At 45.9% G+C, this 27,802-nt stretch overlaps 2 protein-coding genes across 2 annotated transcripts in view; both read right to left on the bottom strand.

The window, feature by feature from the left end:
* Positions 1-266, bottom strand: part of tfr2 (transferrin receptor 2) — a 50,157-nt gene extending 49,891 nt beyond the window's left edge. Inside the window, exon 1 of the mRNA XM_052044822.1 lies at positions 196-266. The gene's annotated coding sequence lies outside the window, so the exon portion shown is untranslated. The remainder of the gene's footprint in view (positions 1-195) is intronic.
* A 1,753-nt stretch (positions 267-2,019) lies between these two features.
* LOC127586508 (IgGFc-binding protein-like) overlaps positions 2,020-27,802 on the bottom strand; it is a 118,316-nt gene continuing 92,533 nt past the window's right edge. The window contains exons 75-86 of the mRNA XM_052044520.1: positions 26,718-26,859; positions 25,938-26,182; positions 24,252-24,381; positions 22,238-22,427; positions 20,554-20,712; positions 18,799-18,929; positions 16,964-17,163; positions 15,612-15,750; positions 10,025-10,153; positions 8,664-8,775; positions 6,606-6,652; positions 2,020-4,135 (exon numbers count right to left, since the gene is read on the bottom strand). Coding sequence (XP_051900480.1) covers positions 4,089-4,135; positions 6,606-6,652; positions 8,664-8,775; positions 10,025-10,153; positions 15,612-15,750; positions 16,964-17,163; positions 18,799-18,929; positions 20,554-20,712; positions 22,238-22,427; positions 24,252-24,381; positions 25,938-26,182; positions 26,718-26,859 — 1,671 coding nt within the window. The 3' untranslated portion in view covers positions 2,020-4,088. The remainder of the gene's footprint in view (positions 4,136-6,605; positions 6,653-8,663; positions 8,776-10,024; positions 10,154-15,611; positions 15,751-16,963; positions 17,164-18,798; positions 18,930-20,553; positions 20,713-22,237; positions 22,428-24,251; positions 24,382-25,937; positions 26,183-26,717; positions 26,860-27,802) is intronic.

Here is a 27,802-nt window from a genome sequence, read left to right as displayed (position 1 = left end):
CGACCTGAAGACTAATGACTTTTCAGTTCATTTCTGTACCTGTCTAGACTCCGATATCTCCCCACTGTCCCTCAGGTTGCTACTCTCCATGTTTCTCTGAGGTGACAACCTCACATTTGCCCACAATGAACTCCATTAACCACAGTTTGCCCACACACCAATAGAACCTTTGCTGCAAATTAAAGCAATACTCACCACCCTTTCACCGGAGTCCCACTGTCACCCAGTGATAGAGCTGCCTGCACATTAAGCTGCTTATCCCTCCTCCTGCCCCGCCCATGGTCACTGATAACCAACCCTACTGACTGATCCTCCCATCCATGCTCTGTTTAACCCTTAGTGCCCTGGGCCTCATGTCCCTCTTCTTGAAAGCTTGTTCTCCTGAATCAATTCACATTCTACAAAGTTGGACCAGGTTATCATGAGTGCCTCTGTTTCATTGATGGTTTATCCTCCAGATAAAAGAGTGGGACAGGGTGTGTGTGTGTGTGTATATGTGTGGGAGGGGGGGGTGGGGGGGTGGGATGTGTGTGTGGGTGTTGGGGGCATTGGGTGGTCTGATAAAATTATGCCTGGCCTGGCTCTGATGTTGAGGCCATATGACTTTAATTTCGGATTCCCCATCCCCACCTTCTCCAACAACTCCTTGTTGAAGGAGTTTTACAAACTATGAGATTTACAAATAAGAGATTTACAAAACTATGAGGAGCATAGATTAGATAGTAGGAAACCTCCCCAGAGCAGAGGAGCCTATAACTGGAGGGCATGGGCTTTAGGGTACGGCGTAAGAGGTTTAGAGGGGATCTGAGGAAGAACCTTTTCACCCAGAGGGTAGTTGGAATCTGGAACTTACTGTCTGAGGGGGGTGGTGGAGGCAGAGACTCTCACATTTAAGAGGTTTCTAGACAAGCCCTGGGCATAGTATTGTCCTAGTTAATGGTATTAGTAGAGATGGGTGCTTGGCGGTCTGCATGGATGTGGTAGGATGAAGGGTCTGTTTCTGTACTGTAGGACTCTATGTCTCCATGAGTATGACAGCAGTTGTTTGCCCAATAACCTTCTGATGCTTGAGGGAGAAGCCTAGTCAACACTATCTGTCCTCATAATGTCTCCTTTTACTGTCCTGTGCCCAGAAAGTTCTGGTGTAGCTGAAATACATCTCTCTAAGGGTGAAATATCCCGCTGAGGATTAGGGCAGAGGGATGGTGGTGCTTCGGAGAGAAGTGGGGTGTTGGTTGGGAGGTTGAGCTCCTCCCACAAGAAATAGAAAAGTGTTGTACATTGGTCAAGAGGACCCATTGCTGGAGGGCCAAGGTACAGCACACTTGAGGCCTTCTCTCCATGCACTCCACGGCTCATGGTTCAGGGGCTGAGATGAGGGTGGGTGCATGGGAATTGGAGTGGGTAGAATTGGTGGTCAGGGTATAGGGTTAGCTTTGATGATCAGTTCTGGGTTTAACCTCTAGTCAGTGTGCAGAATTGGAAGTTGCTGGGTTTGGTTGGTTGTTTGCTAGTGCAGTAGGGGCTGGTGGGGTGGAGACAATGTGACAGGCTGGTACTTGGGGGAGCCCTTAAACTAGACCTACCTGTGCCAGTTTTGGATCAGGTCAGGCAGTTTGCCTCAAGTCGTGAAGAAGTAGGAACAAAGGAATGTACATTTTCTTTTACAAAAAATGCACATTTTACAATATTTATTCATTTCCGTTTAAATAGTAACAAAATTTACATAACTTTCAATCAAAACACAACCATCCTTGTCCAGGATTCATTCAGGCCCCTGTGGTGCCTACCAGTTCGGGAAGGGATCCAGAGAGCCAGTGGACACTGCATGCTCTAGGGACACCTGGGCACGGGTGTATCCTTGGAAGAGGAGCAGGCTGGAACCATTGATTGCTTACTGCCTAGACCTGTGAATGGTCACCTTGGCCAAACCCAGGAGCATCACCTGCCCCATCCTCCACACTGGGCGTCCAATTATCAGGAGACCAGGGCTGAAGCGCAACCAGACTTTGGGGGGTGCTCCTTCAAACACTCAAGAGGGGCTACAACCACATAAGTATGGAACTGAGCAAAAAAGTGATCTACTAGGATAGACCAGGTTGCGGGTTCTGTTTTGTGGAGTGAATGGAAATCATGCTCTTTATGGAGAGAAGACTAAGCATTAGGAACAAGGTAGGCTTTTCAGACCCTTAAGTCTGCTCTTCCACTTCATAAGATTATCGTCTTATTGTACTCTCTGCTACGCATTCCTGTTAATTTGCAATAACCTTTCATATCCTCACTTACCAAGAATATAATCGATCTGTGCCTTAAAATTTTTCAGACTCTGTTACCACTGCTCTCCACAGCCACCCTGTCAAGACCAGTCAGGAGCTAATATGCTCCAAGCAAATCCTCTCTCACTTTTCAACTCAACAGAGACGTTCAAAATTATTTATCGAATAAGGAGAAACTGCTTCAAGCAGCAACAATGTCAATGAGCAGCATAAATTGAAGAAACTGGGCTAATGAATCAAACAGAAATTAGGAATTATTTTAATGCATTGAGAAGTTGGGTTCTGGAATGCATTGTCTAAGACGGTGGTGTAAATAGATTTGATACAGAAATGGTCCAATGTTTGTAAAAGAGAACATTTTCAAGTCTCGGGAGACAGAGTGGGTGAGTGGCCAGTTAAAGAGCTAGTCAGGCAAAGTTCAACACGGTGCAGTGCAAGACTGCAAGGTTTCAGAGAGAGGATTACAAGGAGCCCAGCCTGAAGATGGGTGATCCAGATAGGCTGAGGCATAGTCATTACCAACACAGACAGTCAACGTGAAAGGGAAACAAAACATATTTTTATTTGACATCCTTTTAACAACAAAAAAACAATGGGAAGGAAATCTAACACAGGAGATTGGGGGGTGGGGGGGGGGGGGTGGTGTGGGTGGTGGTTACAATGACAGTTCCACATCCAGAACCTGTTTTGTCTCCAGAACCTGCAGAGTGCTTTTGGGAATACACAAACCTTGCAGTCACCACTGCTGGTCTTTGCTTTTCATGAGCAGTGGAGAAACCCTGGTATTGGTCCGCTTCTGTGGACACAAGGAGGAAGCAATTCGCCACATTTCTGGTGCCTCACACCTCCCACCTGCTGGGACGTTTCAATATCTTTTTGTCTGCCTCTCTGCATTAGTTTACCTATCTGTATGTGGGCGACTCTTTCTCTCTCTGGTGTCAACACCAAAGGAAATAGAAAAGCAGTGTTAGAGTCTTTTATTCATTTAGGAGTCCTGAACGTTGTCTGACTTCATCTTCCCTTCCATATCTACCTGCTTTTAGGGATATTTCTCCCTTTTTCTCAGGCCTGACTCTCCGTATGACTCACTCTCCGACACTCCTTCTGACTGACTCTCTCTCACTCGTTATGGTAGTACTGCCATTTCTCTCTCTCTAGTTGTGTGCAGAATACATCTCTGTTGCTCTCTTTAGTGTCTTTCTTTGGATTTTCTTCTCTCTGTTTATCCTTTTTTCCCTCTCTGTTTCCCCCTCTATCCCTCTCTGTTTTTCCCTTCCTCTGCCTGTTTGTCCCTCTCATTTTACTTCCTCTGGCTTTCTATCACTTTCTACTTTCTCTCTCGGTTCAATGAAACAAGTGGAATGTGTAGAGAGAGGCACGGACAAAGTGTGGTGAGATACTGGAAGCCAAGGTGGTAGCAGAGCAACTTTTTGGAACAGTCTTTCTAAGGTCTGGAAAATGGAATTATTCAAACTGCTTGTGGACGTAAATAAATGGTTTCCTCTTGCCTGTCATTTTAGCCTTGGGTCTTGATGAACAGTGTTCCAGGGGAATTCTCGGGGCTGGTGGAGGGTTAGCAGCAATGGGAGAGGAGGCGATGGAAAGTATCCGAGCTGGCAAGCAACATTGTAAGTTCAGTGACAGCTGGGTGTTGACTGTCATCACGGGGTGCAAGGCAGACAAAGAAAATGTGGCACCCAAAGCCCTTTGCAAACATGACTCCTTCCAGCAGGGGTGGCTGATGGACAGTTGGTAGGTGGACATTTAATATGTGGCCTGGACACATTGCTTCTGGCAGCAGTGTGTGGCCAACTAGAACTTCGTCAAGTGTACTACCATGGAACTATCTCGAGCTTTCCCTGTGGAGAGAAACACAAAATGTCCCATTAAATGGCATTAAGACTCAACAGATTCACACAATCCCCTTAAGATGTATAGTAGCAATATCACGTTAAATCTGTTGCTTCACTCGATATAATCCTGTTCTTTTAAAACCTTCACTCTTCCTTTAGAGAGACAGTAACACGATATGGTGGGCTGATAAACATTGTGACTAGGTGGTGCATTTGAACATGAACTTGCACCTGTTCCTTTCTGTACTATTTCATTAAACCGATGTCTAGAAGAAGGACTTCTCACATGGTTCTCGGTCCAAACGTGCAACTAGGACTTTCAAGATTTCAATCCCATCATAGCACATTATGAATTTGAGTTGAAAATAAAATTGGTTGATTATGGAGTCAATAACCTGTTGCCCAGCCTGATTCTTCATGGCCTAAGGACAACTGGAGGTGGGTGAATTTAAGGGCCTTGCCAGCATCATCCTCATATAGTGAACACTAAATAATAAAAAAATAACATGGGTCCCTTGAGTGGATCCAGGCTTCTAAAGCCCTCTTCTCCGGTGGAGAGAAAAGAGACAGACGGAAAGCTGCCCTTCTCCTGGACAATACAGGGTAGATCTCTGACCTTGTGTGGGAAAATGCCCTTTGGGATTCTGTAGTAAATGGTAGAAGTAAAATGGGAGAATGATTGAAATCAGCTCTCAATTAAACAATGCCTCAAAATTCTTGCCAATGTTTACAAACTCCTTCATGACTGTAAAGCTGCAATCTCTTCCAACACTACAACTCTCCAAAATCCCCACGTCCCTACCGTTTGGCTTCTTTTTTATCCCTGAATTTAATTGCCTTTGGCAGCCTTGCCTTCAGCAGCTAAGATCCGAAGCTCTGGAATTCATTCCCTAAATCTTTCTCCTTCTTTCTCATCTGAGATGCTCCCTATTTCACTAGACCTTTGGTTAGCTACCCTAAGATCTTATCCAATATCAACCAACACTCCTGTGAAGTGCCTTGAGACACATTGCTCCATTTAAGGAGCCAGGTTAATCAGTGCTGTTAATTTGCTATTGCCAGCTGCATGCTAGTGCAGAGAATTGGGGCCCATCCCAAATGTTGGTCTCAGTCCCAGTTCAAGAACTCTGACTGATTTTTCGCCTGAGATCAATTAACCAGCAGAGGATGTGTACAGGTCCTCCCCAGCTAATGAACGCCCAATTCATACAGCCCGTACATAAGAGCGAGCATTTGGGAGACCAATCTGATGGATTTCCTGGCTGCTGCAGGGCTGCAAGCATCTCTTGTCCTGTGGGAACTCTGTTCATGGCTGCAATACCAACTTGCAAACTGTTCGACCTACAAACAGTTCACAGGAGTGGAACCCTGCTGTAACCGAGGGAAGACTTGTATAAGGGGGTCCTTTACAATTTGTTCAGGTCTAATGCTTCACCAGGGGATATAATCTACTAGATGCTATTGGAACAAAGTGGGATTAAAAGTTGAGTGCTTTGAAATACTGGATATAATAACTGTACATTTCACTGTAATGGTTTAACCAATCCAATAACTGTGATCATATCCCTTTAAATATCAAACACTAATTGTTAAGCAGGGAGACTACATTTGGGACACAGTTATGGTTTTGTATCCATGGAAACATACACTTCCCTTAATGAGAATGCAAATGAGATATCATAATCCTTTTCACCTGAGAATCTACGAGAAGAGACTAAGTAGGATGGGCCAATACTCAGTGGACTTCAGAAGGATGAGAGGCATTGAAACTAAATTCCTAAAGGGATTGACAGGATAGACCAGAGAGGGTATTTCCTTTGGTTGGAGAGTCTAGGATGAGAGGGGGCATTGTCTCAGGATAAGAGGCTGTCCATTTAGGACTGACAGGAGAATAAATTTTCTTCACTTAGGGAGTTGTTAATCTCTTATATTCTTGGCCCCATAGGGTTGTGCCTCCCCAGTCACTGATTATATTCAGAGCTGAGATCATCTGATTTTTGGGCACATAGGGGAAGAAGATTGAACAGGAAGGTGGAGTTGAGGTCGTTGATAAGAAATGCAGTGGGTTAAGGGACAATTATGTGCTGGTCCACCTTCTACTTTATATGTTCTTAGGAACAGTGACACAACAGGGAATGCCACTGCCTGACAGCTCCAATAACCTGGGTTTGATCCTGGCTTCTGGTACTATCCATGTGGAGTTTGCACATTGCCCTGGGTGCTCCATCTTCTCCCACATCCCAAAGGTGTATGGGTTGGTAGTTTAACAGGCAATGGTAAATTACCTCAAATCTATGTGGCCGGCAGGAAACCGAAGGGAGTTGATGGGGATGTGAGAGAGAACAGATTACAGGGAAATAAGTACAATAATGGGACTGATGTGATTGCCCTGAACTGAAAGGTCTCTGGGAGAAATATATGAAAAAACACCACTGGAATTGCCTGTGAATTAACACTGATGCACTGTTTGACTCACCATTTCCTGTATCCATCATGTAGCCCTCATACGGTACTTTTTGTTTCCTGTATTCCAAAAAGATAGAGATCAGCCACCAAGTCAGAACCTACAGCCATTGCAAACAGTAACAGCCATGGTAGCACCCCCAGCTACAAGCCACCAAACCACATCCCCTGTTAATCTTTCCCTCACCGAGTTGTGGGATTGTTCACCTGCTGCTGAATAGCCTATATTCACAGGAGTGAGCAATATTAATGGGTGACCCAATGAGCGTATTTAAAGTGATATAGAGGGGGTGGAGAGGGAGAAGTAGTCTCTCTTGAAAGGGAGGAGCTCAGAAAAGGCGGCAAATCATAAAAATTAGTTCTTCGGAGGTGATCAGGAGACGTTTCTTTGTGCAAATGTCCTCTAAGAAGCCTAGGTCAGGGTCAATTGAAAATTTCAGAACCGAGATGGAGTTAAACACAGATAAGGTATGATCCAACTAAGTGTTGGAGAGGCTGAATGGACTGCTTGATTGCGGCTAAAGGAGCTGCACAGAAGTGTTGTCTTGCTGCATGAGACATTAAACCTAGCCCCTTGTCATGAGGCGTGGGAAAGAGTCCACCTCTCACACCCCCCAGGGCACTATGCAGAAAAGGGGCAAGGAAGTGTTCTTGATGGTATTTCTCCAACCAAGACCATCAAAAAGGCAAATCAGCTCTGCCATGGCTGTGGGATCTTGCCATGTACACCGAGCCTGTCACAGTTGCCTAGATTACACCAGTGGTGAAACCTTCAACTGCGCACTTTGGGAGCTCTGCTGAGAGAGGCCAACAGGTGCTGTACAAATGCGGAACCCTTGGTGACGTTTGTCCTCTAAACCTAATGCGGAGCCTCATTATCTGTCCCCTACAGCTCAGTCATAATCTGATTTAGAGGTTTCCAGAAGTTGTTTATGCTGTGCCCCACTTCAGAAGACTTGCCTTTTTAATCCATTCCCCCCCACCCCCCAATTTGCCACTCTAAATACAAACACTGATTACGTTTTTTTATAGATATGCTCCACCTTCTAACTTTACCACTCAAACCCCCTCAGGAATACCTGCTCTCCAGTTTGAAAACCCCTGTTCAATGGGGGAGGGGGGCAGAGGTGGAAGGTCAGGGGACAGTACGTCCTGCACCTGATCCCTGGCTGGTCAATTCACCTTCCAACGATCCTGTGACTGTCAGTGACGTGCAACTAAAGTGGTAATTTGCAGCTGTTGATCCTTGCAGGTATAAGGCAGCATAGTCAGATCCATAGGTGACCTTCCCAATTTAAAAGAATCCGAAAAAACAGAACTTAAATAAGGTATAAGCAACGAGGAGAAAGCCTTATAGAATTCCCCCAGAAATCCACCAGGACCCCGGAGTCTTTCCTGAGTGCATTGACCACATAACCTCGGCGATTTCCTCATGACTAATCCAATTGTTTTCTGTTATCAGCAGAGAGTGTAGGAATATTTAATTGGCTGAAAAAGTTGTTCATTACAGTGTCACCTTTAGGAGAATCAGAACTATAAAGTTGTCAGATCCATAGGTGGTAGCAGTACAAGGACCCACGGCTCTGTGCCTGACACTGTCTGCCCAGAAGGCAGTCTCTGCTCTAATGATGTTGCAACAGTAACCTGATTAGGTGTTAGTGAGCCAGAGTCCTTCTCTGTGGTCTTTTAGGTAGTCTTTGTTGGAGGAATACCATCAACAATACAGAGAAATGTCCCCCCCCCCCCCCACCACCCCCCACTGCCTTCTACTGCATAGTGCCGAGGGGTGTGAGGGGTGGAATCTTCCCCACACCGCATGACAAGGGTCTAGGTTTAATGTCTCATGCAGCAAGACAACCCCTCTGACTGTGCAGCACTTTCAGCAGTGATGAAAGAGGCCATTCAGCCCCTCTAATGTATCCCACCACTCAATTGGATTCTAGCTTATCTGTATTTTAACTGCTCCATTTGGGGCTGTTGGTAGTGGGAAGGGGAGGGGGGAGCTCTGCAAGGTGCAGATTCACGGTCTGTGGCTGCGTTTGATTGCACCTCCTGTGTTACTGTCAGTTACCTGTAATTGCAGCAGTAGATTCCCAGTCCAATGGCAATGATGAGCAGCACGGCCAGTGGGACGAGAACGGCGATAAGGACCACTCGGGAGTCGGAGTCGGGGTCTGGAGGAACTGCAGTGCAAAAGAGAATCATAGGTGCGTTATCCTAACCTATTCCACTGGTCTCATCATGTGTGAGAACTAGTTTCAACTCCATAAAGTTGCCTGATTCTGCCACTGAATTTCCCACCCACACCTTTGCCACCTTCAGGTTTGACCACTTTAACATCCTCCGGCCTCCCTTGTTCCACGTTCTGTAAACTTTAGGTGATCCAAAGCTCTGATGCCCATAACTCACACTGGCCTGTCCACCATCACCCCACAGCACGTGGCCCTGTACTGAATGCTTCCTGCTCAGCAGACAGCCTGTGCCCCAACGATGTTGTGGCTGCAGACCAACTGGGTGTTATTGAGCCATGTTCCTTCAGAACACTCATGCCCACTTGTGGCTGCTGGTCATGGGGAGGGGAGGCTTTATCAGGTGCAAATTCATGGTCCCTGTTAATCTTGATTAGAACAGTCTCTGCTCTAATGATGTTGCAACAGTAACGTGATTAGGTGTAAGTGAGACAGGTTCCTTTGCTGTGGTCTTTTAGGTAGTAGCCATCTTGATTTTAAAATTCTCATTCTTGTTATCAGATAACTCCATTCTCCCTGTCTCCTCTGGCCTTACATCTACAGGTGATATCTGTGCTCCTTAATTCTGGACTCTTGAGCACCCTGAATGTAATCACTGGTAACTGTGCACACAACAACCAACGCATCCGGATTTAGAACTCCTTCCATAAACCCGTCTGTAAGATGTGCCTGAAAACTCATCTCTTTGACCAAACCCTGATATCTCCTGACATGGCTCAGTGTCAAATGTTGTTCGGTAATGCTCTTAAGGAGCGTTGTGGGCGGGCATTTTGCTGCATTTTCGGCACTATATGAAAACCGGCTGCTGTTTATCTGAAGGAAGAGAATGAGACAGAGAGAGAAGGGGTGAGGAAGAGAGGTTCAGATAGAGAGTTAAAGCCAGGGTGTGAGAGACAGTCGGAAACACATGCAGAGAGAGAGAGAGTGTGATAGAGAGAGAGAGAGAGTGTGATGGAGAGAGAGAGTGTGATAGAGAGAGTGAGAAAGAGTGTGATAGAGAGAGAGAGAGTGTGATAGAGAGAGTGAGAGAGAGAGAGTGTGATAGTGAGAGTGAGAGAGTGAGAAATAGTGAGAACAGGAATAAACCATCAACTGGTGCTGTTGCTGGGCACCTGATTTGCCAAATTCCACCCTCATGATATCAGAACGCAGTGAATTTGAGGGCCAGTGACATGGTATTTACCAGTGATGTCCTCTTGTTCCGTCTCGCAGTTCCTGCCAGTGAATCCAGGTGCACACTCACAAGTGTAGTTCTTTCCTGAGGGGACACAGATTCCTTCATTCAGACAGGGGTACTCCAGGCATGGCCCATCTGAGGAAAGAGGAAGGAAGAAGAGATTAGTGAGAACCGGTGAAGTATTCCATCTGCTGGTTCCTTGGGCAATCAGAATGTGGCTCCGGCTTTCTGGAATTCACGTGTTGGATGATGTGCCTGGCAGCACAGGCCATGATCCAAATCAAACCCAATTGACTTTAGAACTGCTGTTATCACACTCCCTGTTCACGTGGTTAGGTCCCAAACCAAGGACTCGCTGATCAGGGTTAATTAGAATAAAAGTCCCCCTACACTGTCCCAAACACTCCCAGCGCTACACACTGAAGATTGGACACACCCGAATCCAATCAGTATGAACCATGTGCAGAGTGAAGGAGAGTCTGGAGCTGCAGATATAAAATTTGCTTGGTCTCATCTACTTTTTCTGATAGGAAGAGGCGAGGAAGCGATTTTCACGATTAACAGAGAGAAACTTCTTTATATCTTTCTTCTCTAACTTCCTAAGGCTGTCACTCAGGATCAAGGATGACTAATTTCCACTCTGGTTTTGTGGTTCTGAGGTAGCTAATGAGGTCAATGTGGGGACCATAGACTCCTCCATAGATGGGCAGGAAGTGGTTGGTGGGTGGGCAGGTTGGTAGCTAGTGAGGTGCTCTTTCTGCAGATAATGCAGGCCCTCTATCTGCTCCTGAATCATGGCCTTGAGGTTCTCAATACCATGCTGAATGATCCTTTTCTACTTTGAATGCTCATAAGCCAGAAATTCCCAGGAGTCAGTGGCCATGTTTGCATTTCTTGAAGGAGACATTGAGCAGAACCTTGTCTACCAGCTCACCTCTTCCTGAGATAGAACTTGGAAAAGAAAGAATGTTTTGGGAGTCTGGTGATGGGAATGCAGAGGATGTGGCCTGTCTAATGTAGACAACTGAGTGTAACTAGGGCCTTGACACTGGAATCATAGAATCGTAGAGCATGGAAACAGGCCATTCATTCCAACTCGCCCACGCCAACCAGTGGGCACCCTTCCACATTAACCCCATTGCCCAACACTTGGTTCACTGCCCTTTATACCCAAGCAATTCAAGCATTCATCCAGAAACTTCTTAAATGCTGTCAGTGACCAAGCTCTCTCAGGCAGTACATTCCAGGTACACAGCACTCTCTGGGTGAAGAAGGTCTCCCTCATATCTCCTCTGAATCTCTTCCCCTGACCCTGAATCTACCTCTGAGATGGGGAAAAATTTCCTGCAGTCTACCCAACTATACTCCTCATAATTTTACATATGTTGATCATGTCACATCTTAGCCTCTTTGCTTCTCCATTTTCTCATAATTGAACTGTTCCATCCCAGGTAACATCCTCCTATGCAACCTCTCTGGCGCTACCAGAATTGCACTCAATACTCCAGCTGAGCTCTGACCAAGGTTTTCTGAAGTTGGTGCATAATCTCTCTACTTCTATATTCAATTCCCCGACTAATGGGGGCCAATGTCCATCCCATATGCCTTCCTAACCATGTTGGCTACCTACCTGGCCACCTTCAAGGAAACACGGGCTTGTACTCCAAGGTCCCTCTTGTTCCTCAATACTCCCCAAGACCCTATCATTCATGGTGTATGTCCTAGCTTCATAGTGCTCCCAAAATGCACAACTTCACATTTGTCTGGATTAAACTCCATTTGCTATTTTTCAGCTCATTCCACCAAAACATCAACGTCTTTCTGCAGCTTAAGACTACCACACTATCAACTCCTTCAATCTTTGTGTCATCCACAGACTTACTGATCATGCCTCCCACATCCAAGTCATTGACGTATATGACGGACAGCAAGGGTCCCAGGACCGAATCTTTTGGGACACCACTAGTCACAGGCATCCCACTGTAAAACAAACCTCTACCATCACCCTCTGGCTCCTACTTCCAAGTCAGTTTTGAATCCAGTTTGCCAACTTGTGCTGGTTCCCATGGGCCCTAACCTTTTGAATCAGTCTCCCATGTTGCGACCTTGTCAAAGGCTTTACTAAAGTCCATGTAAGTTATATCTTCTAACCTGTCCTCATCGATATATTTTGTTATCTCTTCAAAGAATTCTATCAAAATGGTCAGATGGATCTGACCTCGATGAAGCCCCCATGTTGGCTATCTCTGATCAGTCCTTGCCTTTCCGACTGATCATTAATCCTCTCCTTCAGAAATTTTTCCAGCATCTTTCCCACCACTGATGTTAGGCTCACAGTTCTATAGTTACTAGGCTTTTCCAAGCCGCCTTTCTTGAAAAGGGGACCATGTCTGCTGTCCTCCAATCATTTGGTACCTCACTTGTGTCCAGTGAAAATGTAAAAATCTCAGCCAGGGTGCTAGCAGTCTCATCCCTTGCCCTGTGCAGCAGCAGTGGAATTAATGTTCACACATTAGTGAGTGAACTTGTATCTGCTACCCAGAGAGTGCATTCATTGACTGCATGCACACATGTGTGAAAGCTCAGGCACAGGAACCATTGCTCACTATCTCTCACCAGGCTTCCCACCACCTTCTCGGCCATGCTGTAAACTACCCTCCCATCACCAGATCCCAAGCCCGGCCACTTATCAGCCCAGTTCCCTGTTCTGAGTTCTGCTCGCACACTTAACCATATTCCAGAACTTTGGCTGCACCCCTAACCATGCCAGTCCCCTGGGTTAAGCCACACACATCCATGTCCCTCTCTCTAGTTCCTGACACACAATAGTACCTGGTTATGCCTGAACATCTAACCACCCTGGTCCCTGGCTCCAGCTGCAAACCAAATATATATTCCTTGGTAGCTGGGCACAAAAGGGAGGAAGAAGGGGTTGTTACACCCAAAAACTGCTAGACTCTATTGGGAGGATTGTGCTATACATTTTTTCCCAACCTGACAGAAGTAAATCCCTCCCCACCACCACTGCCCGATCTAGATCAGACGCAGCTGTCTGCATGAAGAAAGTTTCTCTTTATACCTTGAACTTTGGAAAAGATTAAGCAGTTTTCAACTCACCTGGGGTGTAGACACATCCTTCAGCCAAAGATCCACCACAAGAACTTTGCCTATTGACATCAGAGACAGCATTTCCTCGGCCTTCCTTTCCCCTTTCATCCCATTCATCATTCTGCTCCCTCACATTTTTTATTATTATTATTCCAACTTGAGGTCAGTGTGGTTCAAATCTCACGGCTTTCCTCTCCAGTCTTAGGGATTTATTATACGTATCAGAATCAGATTTATTATCACTGACTTATATGGTGTGAAATCTGTTGTTTTGAGGCATCAGTACAGTGCAAAGACATAAAATTACTATGTTACAAAATAAGTAAATAGTGCAAAAAAAAAAGAATAACGAGGTAGTGTTCATGGGTTCATGGACCGTTCAGAAATCCGATGGCGGAGGGGAAGAAGCTGTTCCTGAATTGTTTAAAGTGGGTCTTCAGGCTCCTGTACCTCCTCCCCGATGGTAGTAACGAGAAGAGGGCATGTCCCGGATGTAGCAGCAGGAGTTGCAGCCCTGCTTTAACCCATGTTTGGTCATTAAGCCCACCCAGACTAGCCTCTGTTGCACGGCAAGGCAGTATTATCTTGGAAGACTGAGCAGCTGGTGTCTCCAGCCCTGAACAATGAGCAGAACCTTCCAAGAGAGGAAGCCACCTGGCTCCTGGATTGGCAAATGGCGGGAGGGGGTGATGGTGAGGTGGTACAGTTCGATTTCCACTAGGGTGCTATTTTATTAGCCTTGATTTTTCAGGGCTGCTTGAGGGTCAAAGAGCTTGCATAGGGCTACTTGGTCTACATCACCATTTGCTTGGTGACATTCCATTGCATTCTGTGAATGTGTCTGTTGCAAGCTGCGTATTTTGCAAGCACACTTCTTTCAAGGAGTGTCTGCTCTCTTGAGGATGTGCAAATGCCAGCAGGTATCTTCCTCTGCATCCTCCACTTGGATTAAATGGGGGAAATATTCCAGACTCCCATTAGTTCAGTAGCAGGTAGGGTCCCTATCAGAGATGAAGCCATTTACATGAAGTCTTTCAGGGGCTTTAGCTGAGTTCTGTTAAGGATGCCTGAGTGGAAGTGGCGAAACTTGGCTAGGACACTGGTCAGGACTTTTTCAAGTGCTTTCCTACAGGGAAACCATGTTATGATACTGGTTGGTCACTTTGTACCAGCTTTTGCCGCGAAGATCCTGAGGAAACTCGTTAGTTTCTTCTGAGGTGAGAGAAAGCTCGGGTCTCTGCTGTGGTTTGGAGACTAGGAGGGTATCCAATATCCTGAGAACCCTGGAGAGTATCCAGTTGCTCCTGTACCCATGCTGCGACTCTCTTCTTGCAGGGTACTTGTATGTAAAGCATCCTTCCAAATGGTGTGGACTGGTGATATACTTTTTCCACCAGGAGCACCATTTTCAAGGCAACACACATTCCGATTCACAAGTGATAGCTACCTCTCTGAGAGGCTTATCTACTTTTACTGGGATCTTTTCAGAGTCTTGGATAAGATCGTCTCCACTTAAGTTGTTCCCCTACTGGCAGAGGAATGGACCTGGCCTCTCAGAACGACCAGACAAGAGGACACACAGGATGGTGGAGGGTGGGGCACGAACCAAGGCTTGGAACCAAAACTTCTGGAAGCCTCAACACTGTGGGTATTGAGAAGGCTCGGGAGTGAGGAGCAATCCTGACCAAGCTGACTTCTGATTGCCAGAACCGTCTTCAGGTGCTGGTCCCATACAATGTCATCCATGCCATTCCACATTTACACAGAGCTGTTTCCTTACAGGCTGCTTCTGCATGTTCTCTATTTGTCTGCTATCTGGTGATGAGGGGTTCCCCTGTGGATGTCCCAATGAGGGAATCACTCCCACTTTAATTGGTGACCTAGGGTGGAGAGTATTGCACAGAGCAGTCCTGTGCCATGTATTTTTAAGCATCTTCACCTATTAAACATGCGAGCAGCCTGGATGAGTCAATGTTCCATGTATAAATGGAATGAGTGAGGTTGCAGCCCCCTCTTGAAATATTTAAGGCAGTTGCTCCTCAAGTTCTGGTTCTACTTCAGCCTCATGCTCCTGCGCTTTGGGTCAACACAATGCAGAGTGGACTGGGTGGACTGAGGGACCTCCTTGTCAGTCTGCTCTTGGACCTGGTCACAGCCCAGCCGGTGGGCTGCAGGGCAGACCATCCATCCTGACTCCCTAATCATCTTCCCAGGTTACATGCATGTCTGGGAGTTCTTGGAGAGGGAACACGCTGTGTCTGCTGCTTTGCTTTAGGCATTCTGAGACTGGTGAGAACTGCAGGGGGCAGGAATACATTCTGGATACTGAAGACAATATTTTAATTTATTTGCTACCTTTAGTAAACATATTAAGAAACATTCTGATTAGCTACAAAGTAAAGCACTCCCTGCATTTCAGTAATGGATGGGAAGCCTCTCCACTCCCAGACTATGACCACCTGCCCTATGCCCCTCTCCACTGTACCTGTGAAGCAGCCAAAGGTGAAGTCGTAGATGGTGCAGACCTGGCCTGTTTTGCACTGCGTGGGTTGACACTGGACAGTCTGGGTGGTGCTGCACACACAGCCCTCTTGGCAACCACCCAGGAAGAAGTGTTCCTGCACCTGGTGGGAAATATAAAGGGGGACCAGTTAGTGGCACTGAGAGGTGTCCACAGTAAAGCCGGGAGGGATTCCCTGGAACCGAAACCCAAAGGGAGGATCCTGAAACTGCTACTGAGGGGGAAGGGTGGACCCTGAAACAATATACAGGCTGGTGTGGGGACCCCAAAACTGACACCTGGGGGACCCTGAAAGCATCGATTACGGGGAAAGACCCAAAAGCTGACAGTTGACGGAGGGGTGGGTGGGGGAAAGGGGCAGTGACGAGGAGGGCAATCTATAGGACTCGCTTACACAGTCAACCACAATGTGGATTGGCATCACCAGCAAGGTTGAAGGCTATCAGCAAATCACCTGGGTTGATTATGATCATTTCATAGAATGGAACGGCACAGAAGACCATTTGGCACACTGAGCTGTGGTCCACTCTGAAAGACGTCTACAATCTGCTGCTACTGTATCTTCCTCCCTTGTATGTGTTTAGTTCCCCTTCCCCTCTGTTGTACATTTTTAATTCCCCTTTTTGCTACCTAAAATGATGAAAGGCTTCCATCCCATTTTTAGGCAGCACGTTCTAGATCGTTACAACTTCCTGCATTGATTTTCTTTTCCCTTTTTATGCCATTCAGCTCAAATATGTGCTCTTGTTCCTTCTTATCTCCTTCGTCAAAGGCCCTAATAATCTTCAAAGCAGTCTATTACGTTCTTTATTAGCTTCAAGGAAGACAGCTTCTGTTCCAGTGTGATAAGACTATTGAATGGTTCCCTTATAAGATGAGATGGACTCTTGACCTCACAATCTACCTTGTTATGACCTTGCACCTTATCGTCTACCTGCAATGCACTTCCCTGTAGCTGTGACACTTTACTCTGAGTTAGTACAGAGTGCATTGAGGTAGTACTCTGTTATTATGTATCTGCACTGTGTAATGAATTGACCTGTACAAACGGTATGCAAGACAAGTTCTTCACTGTCCCTCGGTACAAGTGACAATAATAAACCAATACCAATACACAGCATCCTAGAGGCCATGCACAAACAGCTTGATATGAAGACATGAGTTCTGTCCCTTAACCACTATTCTGTGGGCCCAGTAAGTGCAATATTGCAGCCTCCTATTTCTGAAGCTCACCGCAAGAGATGAGTCTGAAATCACCAGGTAGGAAGGGGGTTTTCTCTGAACAGCTGATGGAAGAGAACTGACAGGATACCGACCTTGTAATACTTGCTGTGGAAGGTGCAGCCACACTGGTTGAATGGCACACACCTGGAGCCACTCAGCACAAAACCTCGATCACACTCACACCCTTCCAGGCAGGGCAAGGAACATTTGGAAGGAGCAGAGAGTTCAGCACATGTGGAGGGGCATGCGGTCATACAGGGCTTGTACGTACTGTTGCTGGGGCACTTCATATCTGCAAGAGACAACTAATCATTAGATTCTCCATTAATGAGTGAGATCCAAAACTAGAGAGCACCTCAGTCTCATTATCATACCCAGTTTTGGCCCAACCCTCCCTCCAACTCAGCAGGGAGTCGGGAGAAATTTTCTTTTATTTATTTGTACATTGATGCGGGCATTGCTGGATTGGGAAAATTTTCACTCATTGCTAATTGGCCGAACTGAATGTACTTTAGAGGGAAAAAAGATGATCCTTGGAGACATGGCGACAGACTGAAGGAGGCATAGGTAAGCTGGTGGAGTGGGCAGGTAGATGGCAGATGATATTTAATTCTGATGGATTTGGAGCATCAGAAGAGGTGATATAAATCAGAGGACACAATTCTAAAAGCTGTATGAGAACAGAGACATTTGGGAGTAAATGTGCATAGTTCATGAAAGCACATTCAGACCTAGGATACAAAAGCAACAAAATATTGATGATTTTTTGTTGTACAACACTGGTTCAGCCACAGTTGGAATACTTGTGTCCACTTCTGGGTGAACACTTTACAAAAAAAAAAATGATGCCTTTAGAGAGGGTGGACAAGAGATTTACCAAAATGATTCCAGGGATGAGGAACTTTAGTCATGTGGATAGGCTGAAGGCTATTCTCCTTGGGAAAGGAGAAGCTGTAAAGGGCTGTATTTAAAGTATTCACTTTGTAAACAAGGTTTTTAGAGAGAAACTAGGGCAAGAACTAGAGGACAGAGAATGAAGTTGACTGACCAAAAAAAAATCGATGTGAGGATTTTAAAAAAATGCTGTAGGTGGTTAGGATCTGGATTGTTCTGTTAGGAATAGCAGATTCAATTGTGGCAATCAAAAGCAAGATGGATAAATATCTAAAAGCATGAGGAGAAAGCAAGGAAGTGGTACTTACTGGACTGTTCTTACACAGAGCTAGTACGCACATGACAAGCCGAATGGCCTCCTTCCATGCTATAACCTTTCTGAAGTTCTGTCAGGAATCAACCACATTAGTGGGTCTGAAGTCACAAAGAGATGATTGCCTTCCCTGAAGGACGTTAGTGAAACCTGACAGGTTTTTATAAGAAAGTGGTAACTTCACAGTCACCATGTGATAATCATTCCAGACTTGTTTAATTATTTGAACTTCATTTCCCTAGCTTCTGCAGTGGAATCCAGCTCAATTATTCAGATCTCTGGATATTGGTGCAGTAAGGTAACTACCGTGGTATCTAATGCTGCTAAAGCTACCATACAGAATGGGAGGATGAGAAGGGTTAACGCAATGCATTTTAGCATTCTGTTATTCCTGAAGAATAATTTCCAAGTCTTTGGGAAGTGAAACTCAAGCCCGAGCTAAAAAGGACTGCTGCAGGCCATTCCCAAAGACACATACTGAGACAAGAATCAACCACTGTTGGAACATCATCAACTAGGTGAAAGAGGGATGGGTCTGAGGGATGCACCAAAGCTTCATAGAGCTGCTGCAAAGGCTCCATGGGGAAAGGCCACAGTCTGGGGTCCTCCCACCACTAGATGCTATTGTGAAGACCGGAGGTGAAAAGTCTGTTGGTAGATCAATGGTGTAAAGTCTACTGAGGTGAAAGATCAGGGCTGGGATTCTACAGTTTTACTTACTGCACCCAGTCTGCTGTCTCCAGTTGCCTAGCCGCACTCCCTGCTCCTGGCAATTCACTGAATAAGCCTCAAAGTTATTACAGAGCACCTCTGTGTTGTTGTAGAATGCACACAGATCGAACAGGCAGTCCCTGCAGGGCAGACAAAGACACGGCAAAATCAGATCTCCCATTCTCTCTAGTGAGGCCCTCCTAGGGGCCATTCCCCACCCTGATCTGGGCTTAGAGTTGGTGCGATGAAGGATCTTTGATCCTTAGAGCTAAATTAGACAAGTTTAGCCTTATCAATGCAAATTCCTCTCCTCCTAGTGACCTCATTATCTCAAGGGTCATCACGTATGTGGTCATGAATGCCCAGATTTATCCTGTGGCTACTCTTAGTTTGGTCTGCTGAAAGGGAGGGTGCTAAGATGTACCTTGACGTTTTACTCTGCTGGAGGCCCAAAGCATTGGGCTTAATATAACTGGCCTTTCCTCTGAGATTTAGCAGTCAGCAGCTTGTGAATGAGGCAGGTTGGGCAGAAGGCTGTGGAGGTAGGCACAGATGCAGGTTTTTATTGAGGGGGTGGTTTTGATCAGGTAGATTACGGGGGAAATTGGACAGATGATAGGAAAATGCTGAGAACATTGGTGATACGGGATGGCCTATCAGGGCCAGTGTGATCAGTTTTGCTGGAGAGTACTTCTTTACCTTCGGAGATGAAAATGGGTGCCTTGGTCTCTCTGGCAGCAGTCAACAGCTAAGGCTCATTTTGACGTACACACCTGCCTCGTACGCTGGGGAGAACCTTGTGCGTGACACTACATGCTGTTTGATTTCACTGTGCATCCAATACCTTCTGTGCACTAATGTGCCAACAGACTTTAGCTCCAACCCCAAAAAAAATGTCTGTCCAAACTTTAAAGCTTTGGTTCTCCTGCATCACTTGTTAACTATAGTGTAGTGGCAGCTCTCTCGCCTATGAGTTTAAAGGTCGAGTCTCAAGTGGATCTAGATAATCCCAAGGCACCATTTTGGACTGGTAGTCTCTTGGCGTGTATTTATCCCTCAACAGGCACAGTCTAAAAGCAATTTATCTTGATTCATATCATATCGCTCTTTATGCAATCTTGCTTGTGCAAATACATTTCCCTGCACTTACAACACCGCAGGGGAAGTGAAGAGCTTTAGAAGATCCTGAGGTTGCAAAATTTTAATTCTTTCCTGGAACTTAGAATCTCACCATCAACCTCTCCCACAATGAACAGGATTGTAAAACCTAAATGTTATAGCTTCACAACTATTTCCAATCTCAGTTCATCCTCCACTATGACACCCAACTCTCTCCAGTCTCACATTCTCAACCTCAGTTGACGAGGCTTGTCAGCTCTAGTTGGTTCTATTCCTGGAAATTCCAACATATGACCTCCTGCCAGAAACTCAGTCATTGGTCACCTGACATTCCAGTCACCACTGAACCCACCAAATGTAAAGCAGTCACTTTGGAATCCAATTGGATGACTTATGACCCTTAGTCAAACACTTGTTCTTCTCCACTTACAATTGTTTTTAATTACTGATAAACAAAAATATTAAAAAAAACCAAAATTTTGCTTATTCATCATTTTTCTCCTGAGTAGCAATTGCATTTAGGACCATGAAAATAAACTTTTATTCTTGGAGAGCCTAGAGCAATCCTGCAGGACTGACAACAGCAAATGATCAAGTTTCTCCTAGTTAAAAGAGCAACACAAATGGGACCACACAGATACTTACTGCTGGAAGGCGGTGGGGTCCACGGTAGAATGGCAGTCTTTGAAAGGGCCCTCAGGATTGGACAGGGCTCCACAGTAGTTGGTGTTGCTCATGACAGAAAGTTGCTGGGAGGAGCAGGTACTGGTGGTGAAGCCCGAGTCCAGGATGTCCAGTTCACGCCTATTAAAAGAGGAAAACCCCCTGGTAAGCGGTGAAGACTGCTCCCCTGATGCTTTACCTCCCTTTTTAGGAACATCAGCCTCTCTCATCTGCCCTAATATTCATGTTGTTGGTACTCATTGAAGTTACAGGCCTCATCGGAACCAAAGAGACCTTCCAGGACTTAGAACATAGAACATAGAACATAGAAAACCTACTGCACAATTCAGTCCCTTCAGCCCACAAAGCTGTGCCGAGCATGTCCCTACCTTAGAAATTACCATAGCCCTCTATTTTTCTAAGCTCCATGTACCTATCCAAAAGTTTCTTAAAAGACCCTATCGTATCCGCCTCCACCACCGTTGCCGGCAGCCCACACGACTTCTCCCCAAACCTTCATCCTATCAAATTCCAACACCTATCTGTTCTTCACATGACTATTAATGGACCAATGGAACCATCACAACCAGGCCAGATACCACACCTGTCTTTCAAACAAGGGTCACTGTGCGGCAATCCTGAGGAGGAACTCTGGGCTGACTTCTGCTTGCGAACCAGCCTCAGACTTCATCTGCCACCTCTCCTCTGTGCAAAAGCTACTGGAGGAAAATTTAGTAGGGCCAGACCCAACTCTCTGAGTTGAGCAAACCTGATGGGAACCAGAACTGGGGCTGTGACAGTCACTGGCAGGGCTGTAGCCCAGCTTTAATTGCCCTTGAGAAGTCGGTAATGAGCTGCCTTCTTGAGCTGCTGCAGTCATTCTGGTGTTGAGTTTGGTCTTGTAGGAACCAGCCCCAGTGATGATGACGATGGACGAATACCATGTTCGTGAGGGATACCATGTTCCAGGTCCCTGCTGCCCATGTCCTTCTGGAGGTAGAAATTGTGGGTTGGGTAGGTACTTTTGGAGTGGCTGGCGAATAACTACATTACATTTTGTAGATGGTACACACTACAGCCACGATGTGCCAGTGATGGAGAAGGTTTGGTGGATAAAGTGCCAATCTATTTGGCTGGATCCTGCATGGTGCCAAACAGTTGAGTGCTGTTAGAACAGCACTCATCCAGGCACATGGCATTGCTCCATCACACTCCTGACGTGTCTTAGATGGGCTGAAAAGCTTTGAGGAGTCAGGTGGGGAACCACCAGCTTCTGACCTGCCCTAGTGTCAAGTGGCTGGTCAATTCCACGGTGGGAAATTAGCCAAAGGTAATCTCTGTCCTGTCGCCATCTTTCTATTTGTTTCTCATTTACTCTGTGTCTATCTCTTTCTCCCCCCTCCACCCCCCCCCCCCCCCACCTCCTTACTTGACGTTTCTCTATTTCTCTGGTCTCTGATTTTCTCTACTACAATCCCCTTCCACTATCTTTTCTATTCCCCTTCCCATCTCCATGTCTTACCACTCCTTTTTTCCCGTCTCTCTCTCTCAGTCCCTCTTCCCCCACCTTATCGCTGTCTGCGTGTCTCTCTCTGTCACTCCCCTCCTCTCCCGCCTCCTGGTCTGGTACCTCAGTCGTCACCCAGTGAGAATTGAACTGACTCACTTGTGTCGTCCCAGTGCCTGAGGCTCAGTGCCATGCCCTCTTTCCGGCTGTACTCGCCAACTGTTTCCGAAGGCATTGACACTTCGGACCACTGAGCCATCGGGTTTCATAAACTCGTTGTTCCTCCGACCGTCGTAGTTCCCACATAGACCTCGCACGTGGTTTTTGTATGTACTCGGGAGGGTGATAACTGTGAGGGAGGGAAAAAGTAAATGCTAGGATGATCCCCATCATTGCTGATGCCTCGGATACTGCCGGATTTGATGATTCTATCAGCTGGCCTCCCACCTCCTGCAGCTTAAGGCCAACTTGCTGTCCAGCTTTACCTCCTGGTTTGGCAGAGTCTCCAAATAAATTCTCATTTTCACTTGTTTCCCACAACTCTCACCTCGTTTTAGTGAATGACAGAGTCAAAAATGTTGGAAGGAATTTGTTAGAAGAGGCGAGATGACACCAGGCTAGTTCTAAAGTAGGTTAGACACTGTAGAATGAAAGGCTGAGGGAAGGTCAAAGGAGTGCTGATAAAATATCGTACGGCTATGGTTGAAGGAATTATCCAACAATACAGAGCTCACTCTCCATTACCCAGAAGAACATTAATTATGATGGTAAAAAGTTACCTCTGCACTACCTTTTTATTATGCTAACAGTACAGATTCCCTCAACATTATGCTGAGTACAGAGCTCCTTTTACATTACTGTGACAGTATGCAGCTCCCCCAGACAGTACATGGCTCCTTCTCCATTATCCAGTTTTCCCCTACACTACCTTGACAGTATAGAGCTCCTTTGATATTACCTTGACAATACAGAGCTTACTCTCTATTGTCGACAGTAAAACGTGCCTTCTATACTGGAAATGACAGAACAGGGAGTTCTGTTTACATTATAACAGTACACTGCACCCTCACAGTACTGAGCTTCTTCTACGTTGCTCTAAAGCTCCTGAAGTACATAGTTTGCTTGACATTACCTTGACATTACAAAGAACTCTATACATTACTCCAATGGTACAGAGCTTCCTCTACATTACTTTAATGGTACAGAACTACATTTACTTTACCCTGACAGCACAGAGCTCTCTCTACATTAACCTGACAGCACAGAAATGCCTGTACATTAACCTCACAGTACAGAGCTTCCTCTACATTATCCTGAAAGTACAATGCTGTCTCTAAATTACCTGACAACATAGTGCTTGCCCTGCATTATAGTACAAAGCATCACCTACATTTTCTGACAATATAAAACTCTCTTCTTCTACCTTTTAAGGTAGTCCCTCAGGAATAAGGACAACCTGCTTCCATTTTGGTTTTGTGGGTTCTGAGGTGGCCAACGAGTCCAATACAGAAACTGCAGGTTCTTCCTCTGATGGGGCAGTCAGGAAGGTGGTTTGTGAGATGATGCTCTCCCTTCCATTACTTAGAGGATTTTTGTGTGCTGCTTCTCTACTTTGAGCGGTCATGTGCCAAGGGTTCCCTGAAACCGGTGCAGTCGCACTTTTTCAAGGAAGCTTTGAGCACATCCTTGAATATATTACTCTCTATTACCCTGACAGTAGAAATCGCCTCCTATATTAACTGCGAGTACTAAAGTCCCTCTGCTATACCATGAGAGCGCTTGTTATGGACCTGACTGAAAGAGCATCCTCTTTATTTACCCCAACAGTACAGAGCTGCCTCTACATTACCGACAGTACAGAGCTCCCTTTGTATTAACCCTATGGTACAGAATTCCCTCTACCAACAGTAGAGAGTGCCCTCTATTAAAGTCTGACGTTGTAGAGCTCTCTCCACATTACCTTGATTGTACTCTGACATTGTAAAGATCTCTCCACATTACCTTGACAGAACAGAGATCCCGCAACATTACCCTGATGGTACAGAGCTCCCCTTAAATTGCCCTGACGATGTAGAACTCCCTCTATATTACCCTGACAGTGCAGAACTCCCTCCACTTCAGCCTGTGTCAAGAGGATAGTACTGAGATACTAGTGAAATTACCATGCCATTACCTGCACTGCTGCGACCATCAAAGTTCACTGCTAGTCCAAAGTCAGTCTCTAGATGGATTGACGAGGACCTCTGGTAAATCCTGAGACCCTCTTTGGGCTCATAAGGTGGGCTGACCCTGATACCATCCACCTGAGATTGGGAAACAGAAACACGTTAGTCCCATTTCCCAAACAAGAATTTCACTGAATTATTGGAAATCTAAGATAGTCTTTTAGAGAAACAAAGGACTGCAGATGCTGGAACCTGGATGAAAAACACGATGATGCTGGAGGAACTCAGCAGGCCAGGCAGCATCCGTGGAGAAAAGCAGGCGGTCAACGTTTCGGGTCAGGACTCTTCTTCAGGACTGAAGATAGGAAAAGGGGAAGCCCGATATATAGGAGGGAAAGGCAGACCAGTGATAGGTGGACAAAAGAGGGGAGGCAGGGTGGGCACAGGGTGGTGATAGGTAGATGCAGGTTAGAGATAGTGATAGGCAGGTGTGGGGGAGGAGGGGAGAGCAGATCCACTGGGGGATGGGTCAAAGGTAAGGAGAGTGAGGAAAAAAGGCTAGGAGAGGGAAGCAGAGAAGAAGCATGGTGGGGGGGTCGTGGTGGCGGTGGTGGGGTGGTGGTGGTGGTGGTGGTGCGGGAGTGGTTGTGGGGAAGGGGGTGTTATTAGGAATGGGTCCAAATAGAATGGAGCCAATACTGGGTAGATGTTGAGATACAAAACAGCCGTGCTCTCATTGATCGGCAGAATAGGTTCAAAGATATCGTCCTGTTACCAAGCACTTCCTCGAGCATTTCCTGCACCTTAACCACTAGCCACTGACTCCTCCAGTTCATACATGGGTGGGAAGTTTTGGTCAGGATGAGGAAGAGCCCCCTTGCTGACCTACTGCAATGGTATTGCTGACTTTTCTTTCAAGGCAGGGCAGGAATACATTGAGAGGAAGTGATGCTTCAGTGATGGACATAAGACCAATTATAGGTAAATAAAACTGGTACTGGATCAGAGATTAGACATGAACCTAATTGGAGTACTGGAACCTCTGATGTTGTGAGGATGATTTAGAGAGTGTTGGAGGAATAGCTGAGGTGCCACCAGTGGCATTAGGGTGTACCTACAATGTGACATCTTCACATTGGAAACATGCTTAATAAAAATAAAGGTAGACACGGAAATTTACCGCGTGAAGAGACGATGAAAATTCGTAGGGAGAAAACTGTAACAGGAAGTACTGAGGAGGACAGTAGATTGCCATTCTATGGTGGATAGGTGATTAAAGGCTGCATCTGCTCAGCACGCAAAGAATCCTAGTGTGATCACACTTGTGACTAATGGGGACCATTATATTAAAATAAGGACTTGAGAGAGAGCGAAAGCAGAAAGACTGTGATTCTGTGTTGGTCCCAGCCATCAGGAAAGATTGGACTGGCTGGAATTCCCTCCTCCAAAGAACAAATGACGGAGGAGACACTTGGTGTCTCCTCCTTAAAGGGTTTGATAGGATTAGAGATGGGCTACTCTTGGTTTGTGGTGCATTGTGCCATGGCTGGTGTCCAACACGACACACAAAGGGGAGTGAATCGGTGGAACCTGCTGGGCTGCTGAGTGCGATCTCCCTTTGAATGTCAGAGATACAATGTCGTACTGTTATGATTGCTTGGCAATGAGTCTGTGGGTCTGGACCTGGCACTCACCACGAGTTGCCTGTGCTTCATCAGGCCAACGGAATGTCCATAGACGTCAATGAACACTGCCTCCAGGAAGGAGACCCGGTTGTAGAAGAATCTCCGCTTGTTCTTGCCTTTGATGTTGAAGGGTTCCAGGCTGTCTGAGCCAACTGTCTTGCTCAGAGTGTATGTGTACCGACCCTGGTAGTGGTGCTTGTAGCCGTCAAAAGTCCAGTAGTGGGGGTCGCCAGCAATGTGGCAGGAGTTGTACTCTGTAGAGTGAGGATGTGAGGAAAGGACCAGATTATGTTAACATGGTAAGAGATCGAGGAGAAATATAATCAGCGCACTCGAACCTAGATCACCATTCAAATATAATGCATTCAGATGGCTATGATGTAGTGCTCAGGATACGGTGTTTAACAGTGCGTGTGTGCATGCGTGCGGAGGGGAGGCAGGTTGCTTACAGTGAAGGGTCCGTATGGTAGAATAACTGTGAGTGGCAGTCTGGTGATTCAGTTTTATACCAGAATCAGAATCAGGTTTATTATCACTGAATTGTTGATTTGTGGCAGCTTCCAAAAAGGTTGACCTGCCTATTGTTAATACCACCATCCTGCACTGCGGACCAATGACTGGTCAGGGTTTCACCAACTGTACTCAAAAGTTTAACGGTAAACTTTGGTAAATACTAAATGCAGCAATATTTCACCGTCACTCAATGGCACAGTGGATTTGCACCAGAACATGGGTTGTCACTTGCCAGAAAGGAGTGGGTAAAGGGCACGAGAAGAGTGGTTAACCTACTTTCAGGCCTGCAGCGTCGGATGCCATTGTCGACAGCACAAATCGTTTCCTGCTGACACTTGAACTCTTCGCACTGGTAAACTCCAGCCCCCACACACGTGCACTTGTTCTTGCAGCCAGCGGTCAGCCAGGAGTCCCCAACCTGTGAACATATCAGGTGGTTAAAAGTTGTATATCATCCTGCTATGCAGCAACACTTGGCTGCATGTCAGTGGAGTTAAAATTGGCATAATATGCAGGTTCCGTGACATACTGAGCATTACACTGGCAATGTGACACAGAAACAGGTCATTCAGCCCAAACACCCCACCTTCACATATGCCTTTCCTCATCTAAATCTATCAGCCTCACCCTCTGTCCCTTCTCTCTTGTATGCTTGTCCAGCCTCTCCTTGTTATACCTTTTAACTACTCCCTGTTGTAGCAAGTTCAACATTCCCACCATTCCTGGGATAAAGAGATTTCTACTGAATTCCTTACTGGAGTTCTCAGTGATCATCTTATATTGATGGCCTTTAGGTTTGCTATTTCATACAATCGGAAACATTTTCTCCGCATTCATTCACACTCAACATCTGCAAGACAAAGGTGCTTGACAAACCTGCACCGGCAGTTCAACACTGCCCTCCAGTAATAAAGTTTTATAGACAGACGCTGGGAAACATGGACTACTTTCCAATCCCAAGTCACCTTTCCGTGAACAAATATTGATGATGGAATTCATCATTCCTTCATTTCACTAGCACAGCCCTCAAACATCTTTTTCTCATTTGGCTGAAGATCAAGACCTTAACTCAGGCCAAAACTCATGATGTACCAGGCAGCATGATCTCTGCCCTCCTTGGGTTATCTTCAATAGAGTACTTCAAGAGACTTAGATGTAGCCTGACCTGCTGAGCATTCCAACACATCCTGTTTTATTTCAGATTCCCAGCATTTCTGGTGCTTTATTTTTTTTGGTCAAATTCAACAGCATTGCCATCCGTTAATGGCAGGATGAGGATTTCAGTTATAAATTCAGACTGAAGAAGCTGAGGTTATTCACGTTGTAGCAAGGAAGGTTAAGAAGAAAGTTGATGTAGGTAG

The sequence above is a fragment of the Pristis pectinata genome, chromosome 37, assembly GCF_009764475.1.
Source record: "Pristis pectinata isolate sPriPec2 chromosome 37, sPriPec2.1.pri, whole genome shotgun sequence".
Lineage (NCBI taxonomy): Eukaryota > Metazoa > Chordata > Chondrichthyes > Rhinopristiformes > Pristidae > Pristis > Pristis pectinata.
Note: the sequence above shows the minus strand (reverse complement) of the source record. Positions and strands in the feature narration are given on the sequence as shown.